The sequence below is a fragment of the Sarcophilus harrisii genome, chromosome 4 (assembly GCF_902635505.1).
Source record: "Sarcophilus harrisii chromosome 4, mSarHar1.11, whole genome shotgun sequence".
In the NCBI taxonomy this organism is placed as follows: domain Eukaryota; kingdom Metazoa; phylum Chordata; class Mammalia; order Dasyuromorphia; family Dasyuridae; genus Sarcophilus; species Sarcophilus harrisii.
In genome coordinates, this window is record NC_045429.1 from 319,501,752 (window position 1) to 319,527,854 (window position 26,103).

General features: G+C 40.5%; 1 protein-coding gene across 1 annotated transcript in view; it reads left to right on the top strand.

The window, feature by feature from the left end:
• TTYH2 (tweety family member 2) overlaps positions 1 to 26,103 on the top strand; it is an 82,207-nt gene that overhangs the window by 48,911 nt on the left and 7,193 nt on the right. Inside the window, exons 5-12 of the mRNA XM_003768550.3 lie at positions 7,489 to 7,584; positions 8,978 to 9,050; positions 18,007 to 18,076; positions 18,455 to 18,510; positions 19,161 to 19,253; positions 19,987 to 20,079; positions 21,194 to 21,336; positions 25,461 to 25,646. Coding sequence (XP_003768598.1) covers positions 7,489 to 7,584; positions 8,978 to 9,050; positions 18,007 to 18,076; positions 18,455 to 18,510; positions 19,161 to 19,253; positions 19,987 to 20,079; positions 21,194 to 21,336; positions 25,461 to 25,646 — 810 coding nt within the window. The remainder of the gene's footprint in view (positions 1 to 7,488; positions 7,585 to 8,977; positions 9,051 to 18,006; positions 18,077 to 18,454; positions 18,511 to 19,160; positions 19,254 to 19,986; positions 20,080 to 21,193; positions 21,337 to 25,460; positions 25,647 to 26,103) is intronic.

The following is a 26,103-nucleotide window of genomic DNA, read 5'->3' on the forward strand; positions in this document are numbered from 1 at the left end:
AAAACCTTAAATTGGAGAGGGGGTGGTATTAGGAAAGGCTTTATAGAGGAGGTAAAGCTTGAGTTAAGCCTTTTTACTTTTAGAAGTAGGAATTTTTAAAAATGCAATTTTATTTTCATTTCCAAATTCTCTTCCTCCCTCCATCTCCTCTCTTACTCATTGAGGAAAAAAAGGGAATAATATATAATTTGAAGGTTAGAATAGGCAGTGAAAAGCTTTAAAAGCCAAAGAAGTTTATTTTTTGCCTTAGGCACCATAGGGAACTTAGTGACAATCAGCCAGTACTTAAGGAAAATCCTGCTGTCCAGCCTCCTGCTTAGATAACTACCTGGTAAATATATTTATATTTACTCCAGCAAAACCCTAAAATTCACCACAGACTGACAGATGATTAGAAGTCACATTGTTAATTATGTTAAAGATGATTTGGAGTAGGGAGAGACTTTAGAAGCTATTGCAACAATTCAGGCAAGAAGTGATGAAGGCCTGAGCTAGGGCAGTGATAGTATGAGTGGAGAGAAGAAATGAATCCCCAGTAGAGGGATGTGGTGAAGGAGAAGCATCAAGATTCGACATTTGATGGGACATCATGAGGTGACACAGGTGATTAGGACACTGATGACTGGAAGGATGGTATGACCAAAACCTGGATGACTAGAATGGGGGCACTGATTAGAAGGTAACTAGAACTTGGGTTGCTAGAAGAATGAAAATAATGGGAATTTGGAGGAGGGATAGATTTGAGGTAAAAAAAATAATACATTTAATTTGTTGAGTTAGGGAATTGCCTGTCATATCTCAGAGATTAAATAACTTATTCTTGGTGATATAGCTATTATAGTGGCAAAGGCAGTCTTTGAATCCAAATGTTCCTAACCTATAGTCCAACCCCTTTATCTGTTCACATCTCTATTTGTTGTGCTCATTCTCTTTCTCTCTTTCCCTCTCCTCTCTTTCCCTTTCTCTCCCTTTCCCTCTCTCCATTCCTTTCCTTCTCTTGTTCCTTCCCTCCTTCTCTCTGTTTCTCTCTCACTGTCTCTCTCTTTTTTTCATAAAATATTAGGATAGGTTTTGACTGAAAAAAGTAACTCCAACATTGATATTGGGAAACTAAATTCAAATGTATACTCTTGTAAAATGATTTAGAAGTATTTTAACATGAAATACTGAAAACATATCAGTCTCTTAGGAAAGGGGAAAAGAAACCCAATAGATTTTCAGTTTGAAGTATGAAAAACAACATTAAAGACAGATGTGGTATAGAAGCAGCAGAGAGAACACTGCGGTTTTTTGTGTGATCTTGATATCCCTGAGCATCCCCAAGAACATTTAGGGCAGGGGATTTATGAAGTAAAAACTATTTTTTTAAATCCAGAGGCTCTGAATTCAAATGCTGTCTCATCACTTAATTACCTATATAACCTTGGGTAACCTCTCTAATGTTAAGTAGTTGTGCTTTGTTCTTTGGGCCTCAGTTTTTCTGGTTCTATAAAATATAGATGATTTTATGGAACCCTTATACCTTTCTGTCTGTGAAAGGCATGTTAGAAGAAAGGGAAATCTATGGAAAACTGGTCTTTTGGGGGGGGGGGTTAGGAGTGTATCTTTGGGAATACCAGAGCCTCTGTAGGAAGGACTGAACCCTCATTTTGTATATCAAGAAGATTTTAATTAGGTCATTAGATGGCAGCTGTGATGGGGCCCCTTCTTCCCTCCTTTCTTGTGGCATCCTTCCAGCCCCACCCCCAGCTCTCTCCTAGTCTGTGTAGTGTAAATAAATCCAAAAACCATTGGCAGAAAAGAAGAATGAAAAAAATGTTATTAGACTTTTGCATCTAGAGGATTTTTAGGGACTCAGGAAAAATTCCCTCCCTCTTTTCTCTCACTCTTATCTTTCTCCTCTTCCCTTCTGCTTTTCTCTTAGCTGTTAACAAATGACCTTGACCTCAAAATCTTAGAGGATGATCTAAACTAATTTCCTCATATTATAAAAGAAATTTAAAGGGGGCAGCCAGGTGGTGCAGTGGATAGGGCACCAGCCCTGAAGTCAGGAGGATCTGAGTTGAAATCTGTCCTTAGACACTTAACACTTCCTAGCTGTGTGACTTGGGCAACTCACTTAATTCCAAAAAAAAGAAAGAAATTAGAAAGATGTTGGGTCCCAAGGTCCTAGAATGATTAAGGCCAGATGAGGAACTTGGCAATCAGGCAGAAAGAAATGAGGTGAAAGGGTTGAACACAAAAGTCAATTAATTTGCTTAGAATTTTCTAGGAAAGGAGGCCACAGGCAGCTAGATGGTGCAGTGGATAGAACCCTGTACTTGGAGTCAGGAAGACCTGTTCAAATCTGACCTCAGACACTTATTTACTATATGATTCCAAGCAACTCACTTAATCGCTGTCTGCTTCCATTTTTTCAGCTGTAAAATGGGGATAATAATAGTACCTGCTTCTCAGATTTGTTGTTAGGATCAAAAGAGAAATTTACTTTTATTTATTTTTATTTTTGAGGTTTTTGTAAAATGCTAAGCACAAAACCTGGCACATAATAAGTACTTAATAAATGCTTTATTTGAAAAAAATTAACATAAGGTGGGTCATTCACTGACCACTACTCCTTTACTTATATTTTTATTTTCTTTAAGACAGGGAGATTTGGATTCTCTCTATAAACAAGTTTTGGATTCTGTGGCATGTACATCACTAGTCAGTAAAGAAGGTGGGCTAGTCATGTACTATGAGGAAAAAATAACAGATGGATGGCCCAAGTTCTATATTGACACCCAGAGAATGTTAAAAGGACAAAAGGAAGACCATGGCCAAGTGGTCAAATTTTATGAGAGAATTTTATAAGAAGAGTTTTACAAAATGAAGAGAGTGTGATTTGTAGCAGTGGGGAAGATACCCATATTGGTTGTAAGATGTATTGAAGCATTTTTGAACATATTTCTGTTTGTGAATGGGGAGAGAAAAAGGGCTGAATGGGCAAATGGCCATTGTGGAGGCAACATTTTAAAACACATTTTTAAAAATGAGGAAATGGGGCTACAATCCAGTCTCAGACATTTACTGAGTGACCCTGGTCAAATTACTTAACTTCTGATTCAGTTTTCTTAACTGTAAAATGGGGATAATAATAGCACTTAGCATACAGTTGTTTTGCTCAAACAAGGTAATATTTGTCTTTAGCACAACATCTGGGACATAATACTTAATAAGTCCTTCCTTCTTTCCTTTCTTCCTTCCTTCCTTGGTTCCTATTGTGGAAAAAAAAAATTCTGTACTCTGCATTTTAGACAAAGTCTTTCAGAGATATTTCTTAAGGTACAAACATTCCTAGTTGGAGAAAAGTCCAAAAGGGTAAAGTTTTCCTTGCTAATTGGAATTTCCTGACTGAAACAATATCCACTTACATTTTAGAATGACCTTGAAACAAAAGACAAAATTCCACAGCAAGGTAAAACAATAGTGCACATAATGTATATATATACACACACACACACACAGTCTTTTTATTCTCAAGCCCCCTTTACAACTCTTAAAATTTATTAAGAACCCCAAGGACATTTTTGTCATATGTATAATGGATATTTTATGGGGACCATGTGGGAGATACCTATATACACACATACATACATACACACACACATACATCTTCACACATTATATATACATATATATTTACTATATTAGAAATTTAAATGTTCTAGTATTACTATGAAAATAATTTTGATGTCATAGACCCCTGAAATGGTCTTAGAGATCCCAAAGGATCCTAGGACCACATTTTGAGAACCTCTGTCATATAGGTTAAGTTGAGTGTTTTTGATTTGCTTAAATTGGTAATATTAATGCTAGCGAACTCTTAGAGAAATTGGTTTCCTGAGACCAGTTACTTTCTCTAAAACTACTCCTAAGGATTTCTTTTTCAATCTGGCCAAAGGGGAACAAAAAGACATTTCTTTTAATTGGATTAAATAAGAATACATTTCTAATTTTAATTGGATCGCCACAACTGAAACAAGTTAATGATCCTAGTTTCAGAGAATCAACATTCTTCCTTGGATTCCCCACCCTCTCTGGAATTTATTATGTTTCCTATTAAGCAGTTCGATGGGGTCTTTGATTTGTTAGAGTAGGGATTTCAGCTTTCAGGCCACTAATATTTTTTCTTAATGTTTTATAGTAGAATTGAGGTCTTAGTTGATGTGGAATATATGGATAATAATGTATATAATATGTAGATTTAGGTCTGCATATTTCCACATTTCCCAGTCCCAAAGTCCATCCCCCAGAGACCTGCCAAACTTGTGTTTAGGGTCCAGCTTCCTGGTAGTCCATCATGGAGGCTGTCACAGGAATAACCTAACACTGAAGAGGGAGACAGAGCCAGAGGCAGTAGTGTGCTAGTAATTGGTTTTTCAGAGGGGAAAAAAAATATCCTTCATACACTTTGAAGTTTGATCTACATTATTATCACTTTCTTAAGCCTAGGCAATCAAGAAAACAGTAAGTCAACCCTGATTTTGTAACACTTGCCAGTTTCTGAGGGATAAATGGTCATACCACAAATTTTTTTTTTTTAATTTAATAGCCTTTTATTTACAGGATATATACATGGGTAACTTTACAGCATTAACAATTGCCAAACCTCTTGTTCCAATTTTTCACCTCTTAACCCCCCCCACCCCCTCCCCTAGATGGCAGGATGACCAGTAGATGTTAAATATATTAAAATATAACTTAGATACACAATAAGTATACATGACCAAAACGTTATTTTGCTGTACAAAAAGAATCAGACTCTGAAATATTGTACAATTAGCTTCATACCACAAATTTAACACTTGGCCCTTCTAAGCCAATTATAGATCACTTCAGTACACCCATCCAAAGAAAAGGGGGAAAAGGAAGAAGCTAAAACTATCAAGATGGAGACTCATTAAGTTCAAGGGCTAGAAACTTAAAAAAGACTGCTTCTAACTCAGGCTGAGAGAGAGTTGTCCTTAGTCACAGTAGCTACAGATTACAGTGTGCCCCTCTTGTATCCTGCTGGAAGATGCATAAGTACCTTATCCTTGCTTTCTCTGATCTTCCTTCATAAGTCTGCCAACTTATTTTTTATGCCACAGCAATATTCCAGTCTTACACTGTCTAGTTATTTTAAATTGTCTAAAACTATATTGATTAATATGACCAACACATGGAGTAGTTTCCCTATTTTTCCTCTTTTGTTTAAATCTATTTTAGTTTTAAACTTTGTCTGAGATCATGATTACTACTCCTACTACCTTAAGTTCCATTCCTGATCTTTATTTTATGTTTGTATCTCTTATTCCCTGTCCTTTCTGACTCCTCTGCTTTACTTCTGTCTGCTACTTTACCCTCCTATTACTCTACACCTCCCAAGAATACCTCCCTTATTCTCTCCCCCTACCTTTTCTCCTTACTGTCTTCTTTCTATCTGAATTCAGAAGACTTTTTTTTAGGTTATACATACACATTTATTTTTTACATATTTTCATATGACTCAGTTTAGGAGACAAAAATCAGAACAAAAGGGAAAAACTATGAGAAAGAAATAGGTAAAAAATAGTGTGCCTTGATCCACATTGAGTCTTCATAGATTTCTCTCTGGATGCAGATGGTATTTTCATTCAAAGTTTATTGGTATTGCCTTGGATCACCGAATTGCTGGGAAGAACCAAGTTTATCATAATTGATCATCACACATCTTGTTGCTCTGTACAGTGTTTTCCTGGTTCTGTTTGCTTCACTCAGCAACAGTTCACATAAACCTCTATCCCAGTCTTTCTTTCAAGCTACCCAATTTTTTTTTTGAGCTACCCAATTCTTAATGACAATTTTAAATCTATAGTTTACATTTCTACATGTAAAAAGTTTGTCCTTATTGAAAGAATAAGTTTTGAAAGAACTAGTTTTTGCCTAGGGAAGATTCAAAGGGAATGTGTGAGTTGTCTTTAAGTATTTTAAAGCTAGCTTGGAGAAGGGGGGGGAGGGGGGAACTAACTTTGTTTTATTTAGTCCTACAGGGCAGAATCTGGATCAGTGGATAGAAGCAGGAAAAGAGACCAATTTGGGCTTGATATCAGGAAAACAAAACAAAACTTTCTAACAATTAAAACAGTCCAAAAAATGACACAGGCGGCTGCCTTACGTAGAAAGGGCGAGTTCTCCCTCCTTGGTGATCTCCGAGCAAAGGCTGACAGACGCTTCTTAGCTAGGTTTCACTGGAGATTACAGAAAAGGTCACTGCAGCTCCTTCCATTTCCCAGATTCTGTGGTTCTTTTACTGAAAGATCTCTCAAGTCTGTTCCAGCTTTTCATGTTGGAGTGTGCTCAAGGGAAGAATGAGCACCAGCTACTTCCTTGGATCCAAGATGTGAAGCAAAAATGCGTCACACTGAGGACTTCGTTGGGGCTTCGGATAGCCAAAGTGGCCTGCAGTCCAAAGAGACACTGGCTGTTTCCAACAATTTGCCATGAGCTCATAGTTAAATATCAGTTCTTGTCCAAACAGCAAAATTATCCCTAAATGACAGAAAGTTTGTGACCCTTATCTAATGGAAGGAAATTTAAGAACATCTCGGGGTCCACAACTAGACTGCAGCTTGGCCCCCACGTGAACTAAGGATGGTTTTTTTGTTGTTGAGTCATTTCAACCATGTCTCAATCTTTGTGACTCCATTTGGAGTTTTCTTGGCAAAGATTTCCCAACTCATTTTACAGATGAGGAAACTGAGGCAAACAAGATTATATAACTTTTCTAGGCCCACTCAGCGAATAAATGTCTAAGACCAGATTTGAATTCAGGAAAATGAGTCTGCCAGACTTTATTCTTGCTACTTTATCCATTATACCACCTAGCTGCCCAAGGATGGTTTTTATAAACTTAAATATTTAAATAATTAATTTCCCCTTCTATAAATAAATAATTCATTTAAATAACTATTTAAATGATTAAGTTAATTAAATTAAATATTTAAATAAAACATGAAAAACCATTCTTAGCTCACAGCCCTTACAAAGCCAGAATTGATCATCAGCTCTTATCCACCAACCCATGAGCTAGTTCAATTGCTTTGCTTTAGGGATGCTAGAAAGAGAAAACTGAGAGCAAGTTAGAAAGTAACTTTCTCAGAATCATACAGCTAGTTAGTTGCACACATCTCAGCTCACCTGACCCCAGGCTTGAGTTCTTCCTACTCCACCTTGATGCCTCTTTTCCAGTATAGATTCTCTCCTCCAGAATCATGCTCTGGGCTTTCCCACTGGTTCATGACATGTTGATTATTTTACATTTTAAGGAAGAGATTGTGTTTACTCAGTCAGGATTCAATGATTTAATTGTAGATGATGAGTATTTCATTGATAGTGAAAGGGATATGTCAGAAAGTGTCCTGCAGACTGTCTGTGGATCTCATACTTCTCCGTTCTCTGACCAGTAACCCTCTCCTCCTTTCCCAGGTGGCTTTCTTACCTCTTGCTTTTCATCTTGGACCTGGTTATCTGCCTCATTGCCTGCTTGGGGCTGGCTAAGCACTCCAAGTGTCTCCTAGCTACGTGAGTATCCTTGACCCTAAGCAATATCAGAGCCTTGGATGGGAAGTCCAATAAAATGAGGAGGTGGGAATGGCTGGATGTGTATGATTACCCCATCCCTAAGCCAAGCCCCAATCTGTCTGGGAGGATTCACTGATGCTTTTCCCAAAGCTGCCTATTTTCTGTCTTGCTGCTTGAGCAGAAATTAAGAATAGAATGTTAACGAGTTGTAATGAACCCAAGAAATCCTCCGAGACCAAATGAGGGCAGTAACTAACTTTGTACCAAATCCCAAGAATAGAATCATCTCTTTTGAGCTGAAAGGGGGCAGCTCTTAGGGGTCCAGCCTTTTATTTTGCAGGTAAGGAAAACAAAGTCCAGAGAGAGAGGGGCTTGCTTAGAGATCATGTCGGGTTTTAACAACTCAATGAGTTTTGCCCCTATTCTCCACACACTCACCAGGAGAAAACATGGGTTTTCCCAGTGGCTTCTGGACAGTAGATCCCTTGTAGCTTCCTCCTTAGCTCACTGTATTAAGTAGTAGGGGTGGGATTGGGGGCCCAAGTCCTATTAATCACAAAAATAGTACTTTTCCCACTGCAGCATATTGCTTTGCCATTTTCCTGGGCGTATGACCACAGCTAGGCTATATCCCTCCCTGTATCCCTGTATTTGAAATGCCTTATACTAAAGAAAAACGGCCACCATTTTCAATGTCTCTTGCTACCGCCAAAATAGATGCAGTAGTCTGTGGCTATGGCCAGATTGAGGGTCTTCTCCACAGAGTCCCAGGAGTAAACAAGAGGGCAGGAAAGACCCCAGCTCTGAGTACCAGTAATTCAACAGCAAACTGAAAACACCCCAGGCTTTCTGCAGCCCTTTTGCCCAAGAAGAGGGAGCACAGTGGGATCTCACTTAGCTCTGAGACGCATAAGGGTCTAAAGAAGTCAGGACAAGTCCCAGACCCTTTCCTCCTCCCACTATACCGAGATCCCAGGTCCTGGCTACTCAGAAGATTCTGATATTCCTTTGTACCAGAAGGAAATCGTCATTTTCTTGACTTCAGGACAGTAATCTTCCCAGCCCACTGTCGACTTTCCCAGTGTCAGGGTACTGTCATGAGGGCTGACCTAAGTGCTGAATTCTAAGAAGCCCCAAGAACCACTGGGAGGAAGCTTCCCCACCAGGGTGCATAGACAGAGCAGGCTCGGCGCAAGCCTGATGGCAGGGGACCCTCACCCACTGGTGGGCAAGCCACTTAATCTCTCTGGGACCTCCAGTTCTCCCTCTGAAAAAAGAGGGGTCCCATTGAGCCGTAGGCCCATGACCCTGAAGGCTGGGCAGCACTTAGCCTGCCATCAGGCTGGCCCAGGGCAGGGAGAAGCCTCTGCTACCTGTGTCCATTTCTCTCCAGGATGCTTTGCTGCGGCGTGCTCACTCTGCTCCTCAGCTGGGCCTCCATGGCGGCAGACACAGCAGCGGCGGTGGTGAGTCCTCAAAGGCAGTGGGGGTGGTTCTGTCATGGCGGGGAGCTTGCCTTGGTCTCCCTGTCTCTTGTCATTTCCTCTCTCTCCCACAGAGCTTAGGCCCCATACCAGTGAATCAGACTTCTCCAGTGATTCCCTAGAAATGGCCTAAGGGGGAAATGAATATGATTGAAGCCCAAACTCCCTGCTTCTGGGGTCCTCGTTGGACCTCTGTGGAGTCAGTCTCCTGTGTCCCTATGTGGAATCCCCCATTTGACAGCTAAGAAAACTGAGCTCTGGAGAAGCTAAACAACTTACTTAGGTTCACACAGAAAATTAGTGGCATATCTGGGACTCAAAACCACCACGTTTCTTCACTCTATCCTGCTAATTGCTGATTAAATTTTGGTGATTTTTAATCCTTGAGACTTAATTGATTCCCTGTTGGCTAGATGAAAAAATGATCCACAGCTGTGTGTATAATTGAGGCAATGGGAAAAACACTGGATTGGGCGGACAAAATTCCAGGGACTGGCTTCCAGTCCCAGCTCTCTGCCACTTGTGGGACCTTCGCTTCTCTGGACCTCAGTTTCCTCATCTGTAAAATAAAGAGATTGGACTACTTGATCTCCTGAGTTCCTTTCAACTTTGTACCCATGATCCCACAAAGATGCTCCCATTTCAAAAAGTAAACTGTTCCTCCTTCATTTTCAGAAATGATCAGTGATATTGTGAGGGTGATATTACAGTTTCCCTGTCTCATAGGGCGGTACTGGGAGCAGACATCTTTTCCATGTTGGGAGTGGTGGTTGATGGGCAATTAGGTCATTCAGTAGTTAGAGTTCTGGCTCTGAGTTCAGTTTCTAGCTTTGTGATCCTAGTAAGTCACCTAACCTTTGTCTTCTTCAGAATCAAAGGTGATAAATGTTAATTAGGTACCTATTATGTACACTGTGCTAAGTGCTGGGGATAAAGAAAAGGCAGAAGATAATCACCCGCTTTAAAGAGCTCATAATCTAAAGGAAGAAGACCACACCTGAAAAGAAGGTCAGGGTGACCTCCTAAAATGATGGAGAATCTGGGAGGAGCTCTCCAGTATCTATCCTTCATTTTACTATGTCCCATGATATTATATACCAGATGCTGTGCTAAAGACTACAAATATAACTTGTTTGAGCAAAACAACAACTCTGTGTAGTAGATGCTATTATTATCCCCATTTTACAGTTAAAGAAACTGAGTCAGAAGTTAAGTAATTTGCCCAGGGCCACCCAGTTAGTGTCTGAAGGGGAGAGGTACTGGGAACTGTCTAATCCTAAAAAATGTCCAATTTGCAATTAAAAAAAAAAACTGAACAGAGCTCTGAACTAATAATAATTTATTAAAAGGACCTGGACCCTTTTAATGAATGAGGCTCAGATCTTTTTCACAATCCAAGGGCTTTAGTTTTATAGTGCCAGATATCCAGATGAAACAAACCAAAAATAATCTTATTGGTTGATGGTTCTTGATTTGCCAGAGGATCCTGCTGAGCCTATGAGCAGACTCATGGGCTGGGCTGGTAAACAGATGTTAAAATATCCACATGGGCTGACGGGCTGGTAGATAGGCAGGTCACAGGCTGGCAAACAGGTTCACTTGTTGGACAAGTGCTCCTGGCCATCTCCCCATCTTGGGCAGTAGAGGGGTGATGAGGAGCAAAGAGGCAGCAAAATACCTTAGGGAGCTTTCCATTTCATTGAGTCATCTCTGCAACACTGAGTTTGGTCCTCTAGTTAGTTTCCTGGGATTAAGCAATAAACTTCATAACAAGTAAGTGAATTTATAATCTTGTAGTTTAAAATTTGGGACCTATTATAAGAAAAAGCTTTTTATTTAATTGTCCTTGAATCTAAACTATGTGTTAATGTGGACTTTCCTATGCTAAAATTAGTTAAATAAGTGTATATTGATAGACAAGTGTAATTCTAATAATTACTAATAATCATTATCCCTATGGAATACATTAACCTAATTAATACTGATTGGAATCAAATGGGGATCTAATTAAAATCATCATAATTAAAATTTGGGACCTATTATAAGAAAAAGTCTTTTATTTAATTATCCCTGAATCTAAATTGTGTGTTAACATGCACTTTCCTATGCTAAAATTAGTTAACTAAGTATATATTGATAGACAAGTGTAATTCTGATAATTACTAATAATCACTACCCCTGTGGAATCACACTAAACTAATCAATACTTGTTGGAACCAAATAGGAATGGAATTAAAATTATCTATCACTATGAGTTTCAGAATTGATTTCATCTTACAGGTTGATGATTTTCCTTCGTTTTCTCACTGTAAAATGGGAATCATAAGAGTACTTATCTCCCAAGGCTTTTGGGAGGTTCAGATAAAATATTGACAAAGCTCTTAGTATAATATCTTATGCTAGGAGATCCTGGAGTAAGGCTTAATAAATGTGTGTTTCCTTCCTCCCAAAATAGTTCCCTTGCACGTTAGATATTATGATCTATAAACTGAGAATAAAAGTCTGCTGCTTCGAATTGAGCCCCCATCAATGTCATGTCATTCTTGGTATTTGACCTAAGGTAGAATAGTGGAAAGAGCATTGTACTTGGGAGTCAAAAAGCCCCGCACCTTTAAGCGCCTCACCTTTCTGTTTAAAACTGTGGTGGGGGTGGTGGGTGGTGAACAGCTGCACGGTGAATCAAATGAAGAGAAGCAGGGTTGGGGACCAGAAGTGCCTGCTGGATGCCTCCAGAGAACAGGAAGGCTGAGAAGGGAGAGACCAGGCTGGGCAGCCGCTAAAGCAGCACTCACAGCTCCCTGACTCTTACTGGCATATTAGTAAATGAAGAAGCATGAGTGTGAGGGGAATGAGCAGGCTGCCAAGCTGTTCCTCTGTCCTGAAAGCCTGGTACCGGGACTGCCTGTGAGTTACTTGCAGACTCCAGCTTGTACCAGCGTGATTCCCCCCCTTTTGGGGGGAAGGGGAGCCTTTTTCCAATTAGTTCTAAGGAAACAAGTCCTGATTTAATCGCTTGCATTCCTCTGAGAGCAAGAGAGTGAACTAGAGATGCCATTTCCCTAATGAGTTTAGTCAGGCCTTTGTGTAAGAGCTGAGCAGAGAAAGACCAGTTGAATGGGCCTTTGATAGGATTTGAAATACAGATGCATTTTAAAAGGAAGTGGTGGGAGGAGGAGATGGGGAGGGGATGTGATGCTGTCAATGAGTTATTGTGTAAGAGCGCTTTTGTATTGCCTCCCCAGCCGAAGCCTAACTCTCTCAGCCTAGTTGCTAAAGCAATGTGGCCAGAAGGCTAGCATTAAAGTGTCTTGCACCGACCCCATGCTCAGTTCTTCTCCCCCACCCTCCACCTCACCAGCAATTACAGTCTGCTCTCTAGAATTGAGCCCCCATCAGTGTCATGTCATTCTTGCTATTTGACCTGAGGTAGAATAGTAGAAAGAACACTGTTCTTGGGAATCAGAAAACCGACACCTTGAATGCCTTGCCTTTCTATATCTCAGTTTCTGCCAACAGCGAATGTTCTCTATTTTACTTGTCTTACTGGATTGTTTTGAGGATTAAAGGAAAGAAAAGTTATGAAAGATTTGTATATTTCAATTGGAGCAGAAATTTGTTTTGCTTGGCTGCACATGTATTTAAGGATTTGTGGTTCTTTTTCCTTTTGGGGGGGAGAAAATGGATATTTGCTCATTAAAAACATTTAACTGAGGCTAAAATGCTTAAGATATTCTTAGGTGATAGGGATCAGACCTGTAATTCAGCGGTATGGGGAATTCCAAAATGAGGAAACACCTATTTTTCAGTAAAGGTTAGCATCCTCCCTGTGTCTTTGAGTCTTAGGTAGAGAGCTGCCTCCAGCATCGAGAGGTTAAGTGACTTCCCCAAAACCACACAACCAGTGGATTATTATGGTGGTCGTAGAATTCAAGTCTTTCTGGCTGCAGAATTAACTCTTGGTAGCCTGAGACAAAATAAGGACATTAGGCTTCCATCCTAGAAGAATATCATTGAAAGTATATATCTCTAGAAATAAGAAGCGTAACCTGCTTGGGCTCAGCTAACTTTCAGGGATACAAAGAAAGGCTCTCAAAGAAGATGCTGTTTTCCTAATGAGCTTAGTCAAGTCTCTAGGATGGGTGGTGAAACAGCATCACTGAGATGTTGTGAGAGCAATTATGTACAAGCAAGCATGTACCGAGTAATTGAACCATCATCTCCGAGGAAAGGCTCGAGCACGGCAGGAGGTTCTGCGTGGCCCCAGAGGGCCTGGTAGGAACAGTTCCTTACAGGGAGGCAGGTTTTGACTCAATGTGAAAATAATAATAATAATCTTCTTACTCCCCCCCCCCCCCAGACAAAACCTCAGCAACTTTGGTATATCCCTTCACTAACCATTTTCAGACGGAGACAGTGTGATCATTTGTTGGGGGCATGAAGTAAAGAGAACTCCTGCTTGGGCACATATTGGTGCGCTTGGGTACACTACCACCAGCAGCTGACATTCACTAAACACCTACTCTGTGCGGGGCACTGTGCTAAGCAGGTTACAGTTATTTCATCTGATCTTCACAAAAACCCTGGGAAGTAGGGACTGTCATTATCTTCATTAACAAGTGAGAAAAGTGTGACAGAGTAAAATGGCTGCTCCCCCAAGCCCCACCTAGTCAGTGTCCTGACTCTGGGTCTGCTCTTCTATCCACTGGGCCTCCTTAGGGGTCCTTAGAGCATCTTGTGAGTTCTAGGTTCATAGATGAAGAACTGAAAATAACCTCAAAGGCCTTAGAGCCATCACTTTCATTTTACAACTGAGAAAACTGGGATGCAGCACGATCGAGTGACTTGCACACAGATAGGCTAAGTGGGGGAGGCAGGATTTGGAGCCGTGTTCTTTGGCTCTGGACTCGAGCTCTTTCCACTATTCCCAGCTGCCTCCCAAGAGGAGAATGGGTCAAGCAGAATCTCCCAATCTTTTTTCTGCCATAGACCCTGTGGATGGTCTAGGGAATCCCTTCTCAGAATGTTTTCATATGCATACAATAAAACGAGGAGGATCACAAAGGAAACCAGTGATACTGAAATACGGTTATCAAAATATTTTAGTTTCTGGACCCCAGAATGAGGACCCATACACAAAAGGAGTCTATAACCAGTTAATGGAGTCGCCCAGTTTGTGTCTTCTTGAAGTAGGAATTTGAGATGATTAGAGGGAATTCCCCATGTGTGGGCTCCTACTTTCTTAGTCAGAAATTTTCCAGTTTGGGCTGATCATCTGGTAATTTTTCCCACAGGCACCAGCTGTGATCTCACTCGTTTGTCTTCGTTAGCAGGAGACAGACACCTGAGGCTTCATTGGGGGGGGAGGGGAAGTAAGGGTGGCAAACCCTGCCCCTTCTCTCCCTACTTACACCCACCCTTGCAGCAGGAAGCATCCTCAGAAAAGGTGGGCAAGGCAGGGATTATCTCTAATGTGGATGACTACTGAGAAATGGGGTCAGCCTTGAGAGGGCAGAACCAGGTCGCACTGAGAATAGCCCAGCCGGCAGCTGTGGCCATGAGGCCACTGACCCTGCTTAGATTCTAAAATTCATCCAGAAAGATGACATGTTATCTAAGCAGCTTGATTCTGTTATTTAAGGGAAGGGACTTTTTTGGAGGTACTTGTTTGAATATTTGCTGGGAAGTGTATAGATAGATAAATGTGTGTGTGTGTGTGTGTGTGTATATATATATATATATATATATATATATATATATATATATATATATATATAAATGAATGTGTGTGTGTATGTATTTGTGTTTTGCATCTATTCAATGCAGGTATTTTTTACTTTTTAAAAAAAAGAAGAAAAGAAAAAAGGTTCAAAAGAGGAATGGAAACTTCTTATACTTGATCTGACCTCCTTTTTTTAAAAATTAGGTATATTTTCATCTTCCCTCTCTCAAGTACAATCATTTTTTGTTTTTTAATTCTAAAACTAACACTAAATAAAAGGAGTATTTCCTATACACTATATAACAAACAATAGGAGAGGATTATACATGAAACTACAGTTATGTAGCATTGACTTTTCTTTTAAAATATCTCATACATTCAACATGTAACTTTCTGCTTATCTGTGATTTCCTTCTCACCTTATATCCTTGTTACAATTTAAAGTGGAGGAAGGATGGAGAAAGCACCTTTTCTCTCCTCCCATCTCCCCACTCTGCCTACTGAATGAAAAAGAAAAGAAATAACAAAATTTTGTTATGTCTCATTCTACATCAAATCCATCACCTCTCTAGAAGTGGGTAGCATATTTCATCATTGCAATCCTCTCTCGTTTTGAGGAGACACTCATAGGAAAGGGATGGAAGAAGGAAAAGGGTCTCTGTGGTGTGGCCTCTCACCAACCTAGATTATAATGGACATTAATTATTTTATCAATTATTTGTAGTTATTCTATAAAGCCCTTCCCTCTCCTGCAATATTCTTGTTTTTAATTTAATAGTATTTTATTTTTCCAAATACAAGCAAAAATAGTTTTCAATATTCACTTTGCAAAACCTTGTGTTCCAAATTTTTCTCCTCCCCTTTCCCCCAATACAGCAAGCAATCCAAAGTAGGTTAAATATATCCTGCAATATTCTGAAATGCTTGGCTCTGGGTATGTGAGTGAGTGCAGAATACAGATAGATGGCAGCTATATACAAAACTGAATTGTTGCTGTGCCCCACTGCACTAGTATATGACACCCAGTGCTTCTATATCAGGACAAAGCATGTGACAGCTAGCCTATTGCACCGGTGGTAATGGGGCAGGGATCTTGGCTGGAGAGCATTCAGCTGTGGAGAGGAGCTAATTCCCAAGTTGGAATGGGGCCACTACAATGACAGGCCTGGACACAGCAGCTGCAAAAGGTCACAAGCAATCCCTGTGTCCCCAGGCACTGGTTGCCTTTAGCCCTCGCCAGCCCTAGGCACAGTGTCATCCTGAACTAGACTTAGGAGGCCGTGCATGCAGCAGCTTCTTGGAGTCCTCTGCACCCCGGTGGCTCACACGTAGATGGAGGTTATGGGCCAAGGGCAAAGAGCATGGGGTTGGGCATCACAGTTCCCAAGCTTAGAGCTAGGACATTGTGCAGAGGAGGAGACGGAGCCTGAATTGCTAGTACAGGGTCACAGAGATGATGGACAGGGGACAGGGTTGGGAGCCAGGTCTTCTGCCTTCAGTGGAATTAATGTATAAGGAAAAGATGGAATGATTAAGACCAGATCCTAGTAGATGTGGCTCTGGAGCAGGGACCTTGAACATCCACTTAAGCTCTCCAGGCCTCAGTTTCCCTCTTTGTAAAGTTAAGGGAAGGTTCTGGATGAGCTTTGAGGTCCCTCGTTGGCTCTGAATCTGCCGTGCCATGAGGTTCCTTTGAATGCTCGTCTGCAAAGCAGGCTTCACAAGCATGAGCATCTACCATTTACAAATTACAGATGTAGTAGCTGCAGTTTCCCCAGCATCTCATAGATATTATTATTCCCACTTTACAGAAGAACCACCTGTTCGGTGGCTGCGTAACTAATAAGTGTCAGGCATCTGGAGCGCTCTTTGCCCATGGTGAGTCAGGGACCGGCCAGGACCAGACCCTGACCCCTGACACCCACAGGTTGTGGTCAAGAAGAGTGCTTGATAGCCAAGCTTGAACTTGGAGTCAGGAGACCCGAGTTCCTTTACTCAGACACTAGCTGTGTGACCCTGAACGTGTCACTTAACTGCCTCAGTTTCCTCAATTGCAAGGTGAGGCTCATTCATAATGGCACTTACTTCCAGGGCTGTTGTGGAATCAAATGAGATAATAACTGTGAAAGCACTTGGCACATCACTGGCACACAAGCACAAATGCTCATTCCCTCATCCAATATTTTCTTTGCCTGCACCACACTGCCTTCTCAAGAAGTCCCTTGACTTTAACATGGGTCCTATTTTGATTTGCCCTTCACAAAGAAGAACTAAAGAAAATAATGAGGTTCTACATCAGGTGGTGTAGAGAATCTGTTTTAATTAAAATGTGTTCCAATCGATGAAAATCCATCTTCTCTTTCTCCTACCTTCTCCTTCTCATGCTTGTTAAAGTAAGAAAGAAAAACCAGCCCTGAAGTCAGGAGGACCCGAGTTCAAATCTGGTCTCAGACACTTAACACTTCCCAGCTGTGTGACCCTGGGCAAGTCACTTAACCCCAATTGCCTCAGCCAAAAAAAAAAAATTAAAAATAAATAAAAATAAAACCCCTGTTATAAACATAAATAATAAAAGAAACACATTCCTGCATTGGCCATGTCATATGTATATGTATATATCAAGGATGTGTGTGTGTGTGTCTCATTCTGTTCTCTGAGTCAATCACCTCTCTATCAGGAGGTAAGTGGAAAGTTTTACCTTGAGTCCTGATAGATTTTAAAAGAAATAAAGAAGACATCCTCCCTGATCCCAAAGGAGTATATAGTTTGGTTGGGTAAGCAGAGTACAGATATAAGAAAATGACTTAGACACAAATCACTGCCATCTCTGCCATATTACTCTCTTGTGGCAGCAGCCAGTGTTTTGTTTTGTGAGTTTTGGACTCTATGATTTTCCCCCTGAAACCTAATTTTATCTCAATCTCTTGATTTATGGGGAGTGGGGTGGGATAAAACAGATGGAACAGGATTGCTGCTTTTAAGTATTTGAAGGGCTCTCAAGTAGAAAGATTAGATTTGTTTTGTTTGGCATTAAATGGCAGAACTAATAGCAATGGATGGAAGTTAGAGAAAGGTAGACTTTAGTTTGAAAAAGAGAAAAATGTTCTATTAGAATCATCCCAAAGGGCAATGGGATGGTTTAAGGGGTAAGAATTCCTTATCATTGCCTGTAGAAACCCCTTTCTGTTGACTCTGAAATTCTGTCATTCTTTACCACAGGGCACCAGTGATTTTTGTGTAGCTCCGGACAAGTTCATCCTCAATGTCACACAGGGCCAGGTGAATACAGGTAAGCAAGGTGATGGGATGACTCTCTCGGGGCAAAGAAGCCACATTACGTCCAATTAATTTGTGCTGGTAATTACCCTGCCCTTCTTTTTTGATGGACCTTGTGATTCTGTTCTCTTCTCCTTCTGATGGTTTCCTCTCCCAACACCTAGGACAGAGCCTGGTGCATAATACCATGGTTGTTGGTTCATTTGCTCTTCTGATCTCCAGAAAGAGCAGCTTTAGCAGTGTCCTCAAAACCAGGCAAAGGTTATTGAAGGGAAGTCATCTGTATGGATCAGGAGGAAGACTAACTGAGAAACAGAGGAGAGCCATTGGATTGCCAGTCAGTGGCTCCTCCCTTGAGACCTTGATCACAGCCACTGCCTTTGTTTTTCAGAGATAACCCGTTACTACCTGTATTGCAGCCAGGGCCTGAGTAACCCATTCCAACAGGTATGCACATCCTTTCCTGCCCCTGTTCCTCCATGACACTGCCATTTCCATCAAATCAAATTTACCAGCATCTTGGCCAGTAAGAATGAGTTGGTGTAGTTTCCAGGGCTAGGTTTGCTACCATCTCATTTTTGACCGTTAGAAAAAGATTTGTTCAGTTTCTTCATCTGTAAAAGGGGAATAACAATAGCACTAACGTCACGTGATATCATATGTACAAAGAGATTTACTCAGTTTCTTCATTTATAAAATAGGAATAATAGCACCCACAGTATCACAGAGTTGTTGGTCACATGAGATCATATCTATAAAGTGCTTTGGAAACTTTTACATACAGATGTTATAATTATAACATACTGCAGTCTGTAGGTATTTTTGTTGTCTTTTGGGATAATTTGTGTTGGGAACCCAGAGGGTTTTAAGAAGCCTCAGGACTGCAGAGGAAGGGAATCCCAGTGGAAGGGAGCATGCATGATTGAGGATGCTCTGGAGAACTCATCCTGAGGGTCACCGTAGGCTTCATGGGGAGAGTCGAGCCGCGGGGTCTGTAATGGCAGGGCACCCAGAGTGATCCCATGGATCATTGGCTACTCACTGTGAGGGGGAAATGGCAAACTGCAGCTAATGGCCTGCTTCTCTCTTGGGCTCAGGCACTGACCATCTTCCAGCGATCGTTGACTACGATGCAGATCCAAGTCCTTGGCCTCCTGCAGTTTGCAGTGCCCTTGTTCCCCACAGCAGAGGTGAGGGGAGGAAATGTGCACTGAGTAGGACATCCGGATGGGGAGGCAGGATGGGAGGATGTGGGGAGAAGGGTAGTGTTCTTGGCTTTAGTCCGTCTTCTTCCAGAGAGGGTCATAGAGTATGATGAGGACTGACAAAGGCTCTTTGGGCATGACGCCAAATCTAACCTGGAAATGCCTCTTACCAAGGTATCCATTGATATTTTGGAGGTTTTTCAAACCTTTTCTCCCCCTTACAATACACTTCCCCTGTCCCTCCTCAAATGGTTAGAAGTGTGAGGATTATTTTAGACTTTGTAGGCAGTTAGAATACTGCCTCTGAGCTGAACTTTCTGTGTGATCTTAGACAAACCATGCTTTGCCTGTCGGGGCTTCAGTTTCCCCATCTGGAAAATGAGAGTTGGACAGAATGGCCTCCAAGGTCCATTCCAACTCAGACTCAGAGCCTGTGATCCCATCGTGACCTGCTAGCTGCCTGGAACCCAAAGCATCAAAGAGTCTCCTTCTACCTCCCTTTCTCCTCCTCCCAATCCCTTTCTCCCTCTGATCCCTGGAGCCAGATTCTCACTTACAAGGGCCAGACTTGCTTTCCAGTATTTTTGAAAAGATGCTGAGAATGTGTAAATGCCTCCTCTGTCCACTCCTCGTCCTTGCGGGTTGGCTCCTTCCCCCAGTTTTAAAAGCTTCTTTGCAAAAGCAAATCCTAAACCTTGTCTCCTCTGTCCCTCTTCAGAAAGATCTGCTTGGGATACAGCTGCTACTGAACTCTTCTGAGTCCAGCCTCCACCAACTGACTGCCATGTTAGACTGCAGAGGACTGCACAAAGTACATGGGCTGGGGAGGGGAAAGTGGTAGCCCCGTAGGAATAAGGACTCCTTAGCATTTTGCCCTAAGCTAGGGACTAATGGAGGGTGGCAGATGGGGAGCAACTGCCTTGAGCCCTAGGCTGGGTTTCACCACGAAGGGGCTACAGCTGTAGAATAAAGGGGGAGGGTGTTGGGGTCTATGAGTCTCCTGAGATTCTTTCCAGCCGCTGGGAGAAGGGGGCTCTGGGTAAATCACTGAAGCCTTCTGTTCCGGGGGTGATGAGTCACTGCTCCATATTGCAGACACACAATCCCTCATCTACCCAGCTGTTTTTCCAGGCTTATTTTTATCACCAAAAAACATTGTTCGAAGACCTGTTTAGACACTAAAGAAAACTGTCTGAGAGCTTCCCCACAATAAAAATTCCAGATCCCTATGACTTAAATCAAATCTACGTAGTTTTCTGAGACATGTAGACATTAAGTGACTTTTTCAGGTCTTCCTGGCCCCAAGCTCAGGCTCTGCTCCCCATATTATACCAATATAGGGAATGAGACCCAGGTTTAAATTTTAACTCCAGTTAACTGCCAGCGTGACCCTAAGTAAAATCACATAACCTCTAAGATCCTCGGTTGCCTAGCCTTTAAAAAGGAGGAGGTCAGACTAGGTGGCCTTTAAAGTTTCTTCAGGATCTAAATATAAAGCTATGTTCATTATTCAGTCATTTAAGTCATATCTCACCCTTTGAGGTCCCATTTGGGATTTTCTTGGTCAAGATACTAGAGTGGTTGGCCATTTCCTTCTCCAGCCCATTTCTCAGATGAGGAAACTAAAGCAAATAGGGTTACATGATTTGCCCTAGTCATAAAGCTAGTAAGTGTCTGAGGCTGGATTTGAACTCAGGAAGATGAACCTTCCCAACCCAAACCAGATACACTATCCACTGCACCTCCTGGCTGCCCAAAGCATATAAGATGATAGGAGACAATAAACTGGTCTGTGACTACAAGAAAACATACGCAGCAGATGTTTACTTCAGAGGGAAGGGCAGGAATAAGTATTCACCAAGAACGGCACTTTAAGCTGTGTTCACTCTGGAATGAGCTTTCCCTCCTCTCCCATCCCTTTCCAGGATTATCTCGATGCCCTGATTGGTGTTTGCTATGATGGTGTGGAAGGGCTGCTCTACCTCGGCCTCTTCTCCCTCTTGGCTGCCATGGCCTTCTCAACTATGATCTGTGCAGGGCCTCAGGCCTGGAAATATTTGGTTGTCAGGTAGGTTGATTGGAGGGAGAAGGATAGAAGTCTCCTCCTGTTTGTTATTTCTTTAAAGGGATAAGGAGAAATATAGTGATCACTCTATGCCTTCTGATCTGGAAGTTGAGCAACAAGATCCTTTTCTGTGGTTTTCTTTGGTTGGTTTTCTATGAAATATCTAGGGAATTTTAGGCACTTTAATGTGGAAAGTTGATGGTGACCCTAGTCAAGTTGAATTAAGGAATAGTTTTATTAAAGTCATACCATGGTGCTTTAATCTTTGAGCTGCCCTTCCCCTTAGATTTGAACCCTTGGATGTTCAGCTTTAAAGCTAATTAGGAAAAACCAGGATAGAGACAGGAAAACAATTGCTAGGAAGCTGAGCAGACAGTATTCCCTAGACAGCTCCTTTTCTGTTACTCCCTTCACTGTTCTGTCTTGTGTTACAAGAAACATCTCACAATATAGAATGAAAGTGGGAAGGGGGAATATGGGGCACGACTACAAGTATCTTCTTATCAATCTCAATTCTCCCTGCTTCCCGCTACTGCACACACTTTCTCTATCAACCAATCAGGATAATTTCTCTGTGTTAAAGAAAATGGAGATGCCAAAATGGAAAGAAAAGCGAAATAAATAATCTTTTTTTTTAAATTAGAAATTCAGCAAATAAAATAAGCACAAAAGAGAAGTTATTAAAAATTAGAGGAGAAATAAATTTGAAACATAACAAATTATGAAATAAAACTAAAAGATGAATCTCTGAAAAGATCACTAAAATTGATGAATCACTGTTAATATGATTAAAAATAAAAGAACACATAATTATATCAATAAAATAGCAAATGAACACATTAAACCAAAACCAGAAAAAATAAGAATAATCAGAACATACTGTGATCAGTTGTATGCTAAGAAAACTGAAAACACAAAAGAGAAATGCCTTTAAAGATTAAAAAAAAAAAAAACTAACTATCCAAAAAACAGTTAGAAATCTAAAATAATTTAATCTCAGAAAAGAAAGATCTGGCTGTAAAAGATTACCAAAGGACCATACCGGCCTTGATGGATTCACAGAGAATTCCATCAAACTTATAAAGAACAGTTAGCACTCATCCTTCACAAATTATTCTCATAAATTGAGAAAGAAGGCACCCTTCCAGAATCCTTTTATGAGACAAATAAAGAACCCCAAACTAGGAAAGGATGGAACACAGAAAGAAAATTATAGTCCGATATATTATTAATGAACTTTTACTAAAAATTTTTAAACAAAAACCTATCAAACATACTATAGCAATTTATTCTAAAAGTCATTCATTATGATCAAATGAGATTTATACCAAGAATGCAAGAATGGTTCAACATCATTAATATAATTAATTAACATAATTAATTTTATTAAAAACTAAAGTATCCAAAACCACACGATCATTTCAGTAGACACAGAAAAAAAAAAAAAAAAAACCTTTGACAAGTATGTTTTTAATGCTAAAAACCTAAAAAGTAAAGCCATAGAGGGACCTTTTTAATATCATAAAAAACATCAATCTAAAACCAAAGTCAAACATCAGAAGCAATGGGAATACACTAGAATCTTTTTCAATAAATACAGACATGAAGCAAGGGCGCCCAGTTTCCTCATTTATTGATATGGTTCTAGAAATTCTAGCAATGACAATAAGACATGAGAAGAGAATTAAAAGAATAAAGATAAGTAAGGAGAAGATAAAAATACCCATTTTCTAATGATAGGATAGTTTATTTGGACAATCTTAGGGAATCAGCAAAGATAGTAATTGAGATAATACTTTCAACAAAGCTGCTGGCTACAAAATAAATTCTCAGAAACCAAAAGCATTTCTATATAATACTAGTAAAATAAAAGAAACAATAATAGAAATAATATTTGAAATAGAAAATAACCATAAAATGCATAAAATATCTGGAGATCTACCTCCCAAAGCACACAAAAAAACTTGTATAAATTCAAGTACAAAGTACTCAAAGAAATAAAGAACTTAAATATACATATAAATATTCAGTACTAATAAAAATAACAATACAACCCAAATTAATTTACACTTTTAATGCCAAACTAATCAGATTACAAAAGAAATACTTTACAGAATTTGATTAAATAAAAATAACACAATTCCTTTGGAAAAGCACATCTTAATAGCAAGGAAAAATGGTCTGACAGAAATTAGTCTTAGACTAGTATTTTATACCACAATCTACAAAATATTCAAAATGGATATATGACTACAATATTAAAGATCATGCTATTAAAAAATTAGAAGAGAAACAGATCATATATTTCTCACATTTATGGGTAGGAAGTGTATTCTTAACCAAACAAAACATAGAAGCAAACAAGATAAAATTGATAACTCTGATTACTTGACGCTGAAAAACTTCTGCTTATAAGATATAATAATGTATATAAGATAAAAAACAAAGTAGTCAAATGGGGGGAAAACATCTGTATCCATTTTCTCTGATAAGAGTTTGCTATCTAGGAGATAGAAATAATAAATATAGACACACACACACACACATAGAGAGAGAGAGAGAGACATACACACACACACACACACACACACATATACACATATATATATGACTAATAGCCATTCCCCAATAGATAAATGGTCAAAGAATATAAACAAAATTTTCAAAGAACTGTATAGAATTCACAAATACATAAAAGAATGCTCCAAAGTCACTAATAATAAGAAAAATGCAAATGAAAACAACCCTGAGATTTTACCCCACACCCTGAGTATTGGAGGGGAGGGAAAGGAGAGACAAAAAAGAGCCAAAGCCAATGTTGAAAAGTTCATAGAAAGATAAGTATACTAATACATTGTTGGTAGAGCTGAGAAATTGTATGACTACTTTGGAAAGCAATTTGGAATTATATAAAATGACTAAAATGCCCATATTTTTTGATCCAAAGACCCTATTACTGGGCTTTATACTCTAAGAAAGCCATCAATGTGAAAAAGGGCCTTATATAGTCCAAAATTTTTGTAGCAGCATTTGTGTGTGTGTGTGTGTGTGTGTGTGTGTGTGTGATAGCTAAGAATTAGAAACAAAGTAAATCCCCAATAACTGGGGAATAAATTCTGGCATATAATGGAATAGTATTGTAATGTAAGAAATTATATATGTGCTGAAAAAAAGAATAAAAAATCTATATGAACTGATGCAGAGGGAAGGCAGTAGAGCCAAGAAAACAATATTCACAGTAACTGCAGCAATGTAAATGGAAAGAATGATCCCCTTCCCCCCAAAAATCAAAAGTAAATGTAACAGTTATAAAGATCACATAGGACTCAAGTGAGGGATATGAGAACACAGTCCTACTCTATCCCTTCAGATACAGGGAAGTAGCTGGAGATTGGTGGATAGCGCATGTTTAATATACTCATTATATGCTGATTTTGTGCTAAATCTTGAGAACACAAATACAGGCGCCTGCCTTGATGATGTTCACAGCACTTACAAGAGAGCTTAAGCACAGGGTGGACAGAGAAGGAAAGGTATTCTTATAGAGGCAAGGGGGGGGGGGGTGCTGCCTGGAGCATCGCAGGTTGTCTAGCTTTGAAGAGAGCAGGATGCTTGTGTGAGCGCTGGCTGAAGCAGATGTTCGGATAGAGGTCCTGAAGGAACCTCCAGGCAGAAGCCTGGGCTGGGAAGGAGCACGCACCTGTGGGCCAGTAGTGGTCAGAATAGAGCACTCCCTGCTTGCAGGAGGCTCACAGTCTCGTAGGCAGAGAAGGGGTGTACGTGTGAAAATAAAGTTACTAGCCTAGAGTCCTATTTGGTAACAGTGATGTGTGAGAAGTGACAAATGAAGGGTATAAATGCTATTGATATTTAGAGACACACAATCCTCCTGGGCCAGGGAGGGGCATGGAAGGCTTCGAGGAGGAGGGGGTGGGGGAGTCTCGTGGACACTCCTGTTATAGAGAATGGCACATGTCAAAGACCAGACTGGCAGGCAACAAGATTAGCAGGTTGGGTTGGGGGCCAGATTGTGGAGGGCCTTGAATGCCAGGCTAAGGAGATACAGCCCAGTTCCTCCCCATGTCTCCCTCTCTGACACGCCAGGTGTGCTCTGCCTCTTGTTCCAGGGACCGCAGCTACGATGACATCGATGAAGACGATCCTTTCAATCCCCAGGCCCGGCGCATCGCGGCCCACAACCCATCGCGGGGGCAGCTCCGAAGTTTTTGCAGCTACAGTAGCAGCCTGGGCAGTCAGACCAGCCTGCACCCCCCGGCGCAGACAGTCTCAAATGCCCCTGTCTCAGAATACATGTGAGTATGGGAAAGCTGGGTTCCGTTCCCCGAGCTAGGAAAACAGACTATCATATAACCCCTTCCTAATGCTGCTTGAGAAGAACTGCCAGGGGTTCCCTGGGTCTAACCAGGCCAATAGGAACAGAGAAAACGGCCCTGCTCTGTACAATGAAAGCTGCCGGGCCAGAGATGAGCAGGCTTTGGGTTGGGCGCCGGCTTCTTAAACTGTGGGTCATAACTCTATGTGGGGTCTCGTAAATGAAAGTGAGGGTTGCAAAACTGTGATTTATTATCAGTAAAAGTTTGATTTGCATACCTATTTTATATACCCAAAGTCATGCCAAAATTTCTTAGACAAAAAGGAATTGTGAGTGAAACAAATTTTCAAAGCCCTGATTTAGAATCATAAAGACAATATAAGGCTGAATAGAAAGATGAAGGCAATAGACCGCTTTTCAGAATAATAATGTTTTAA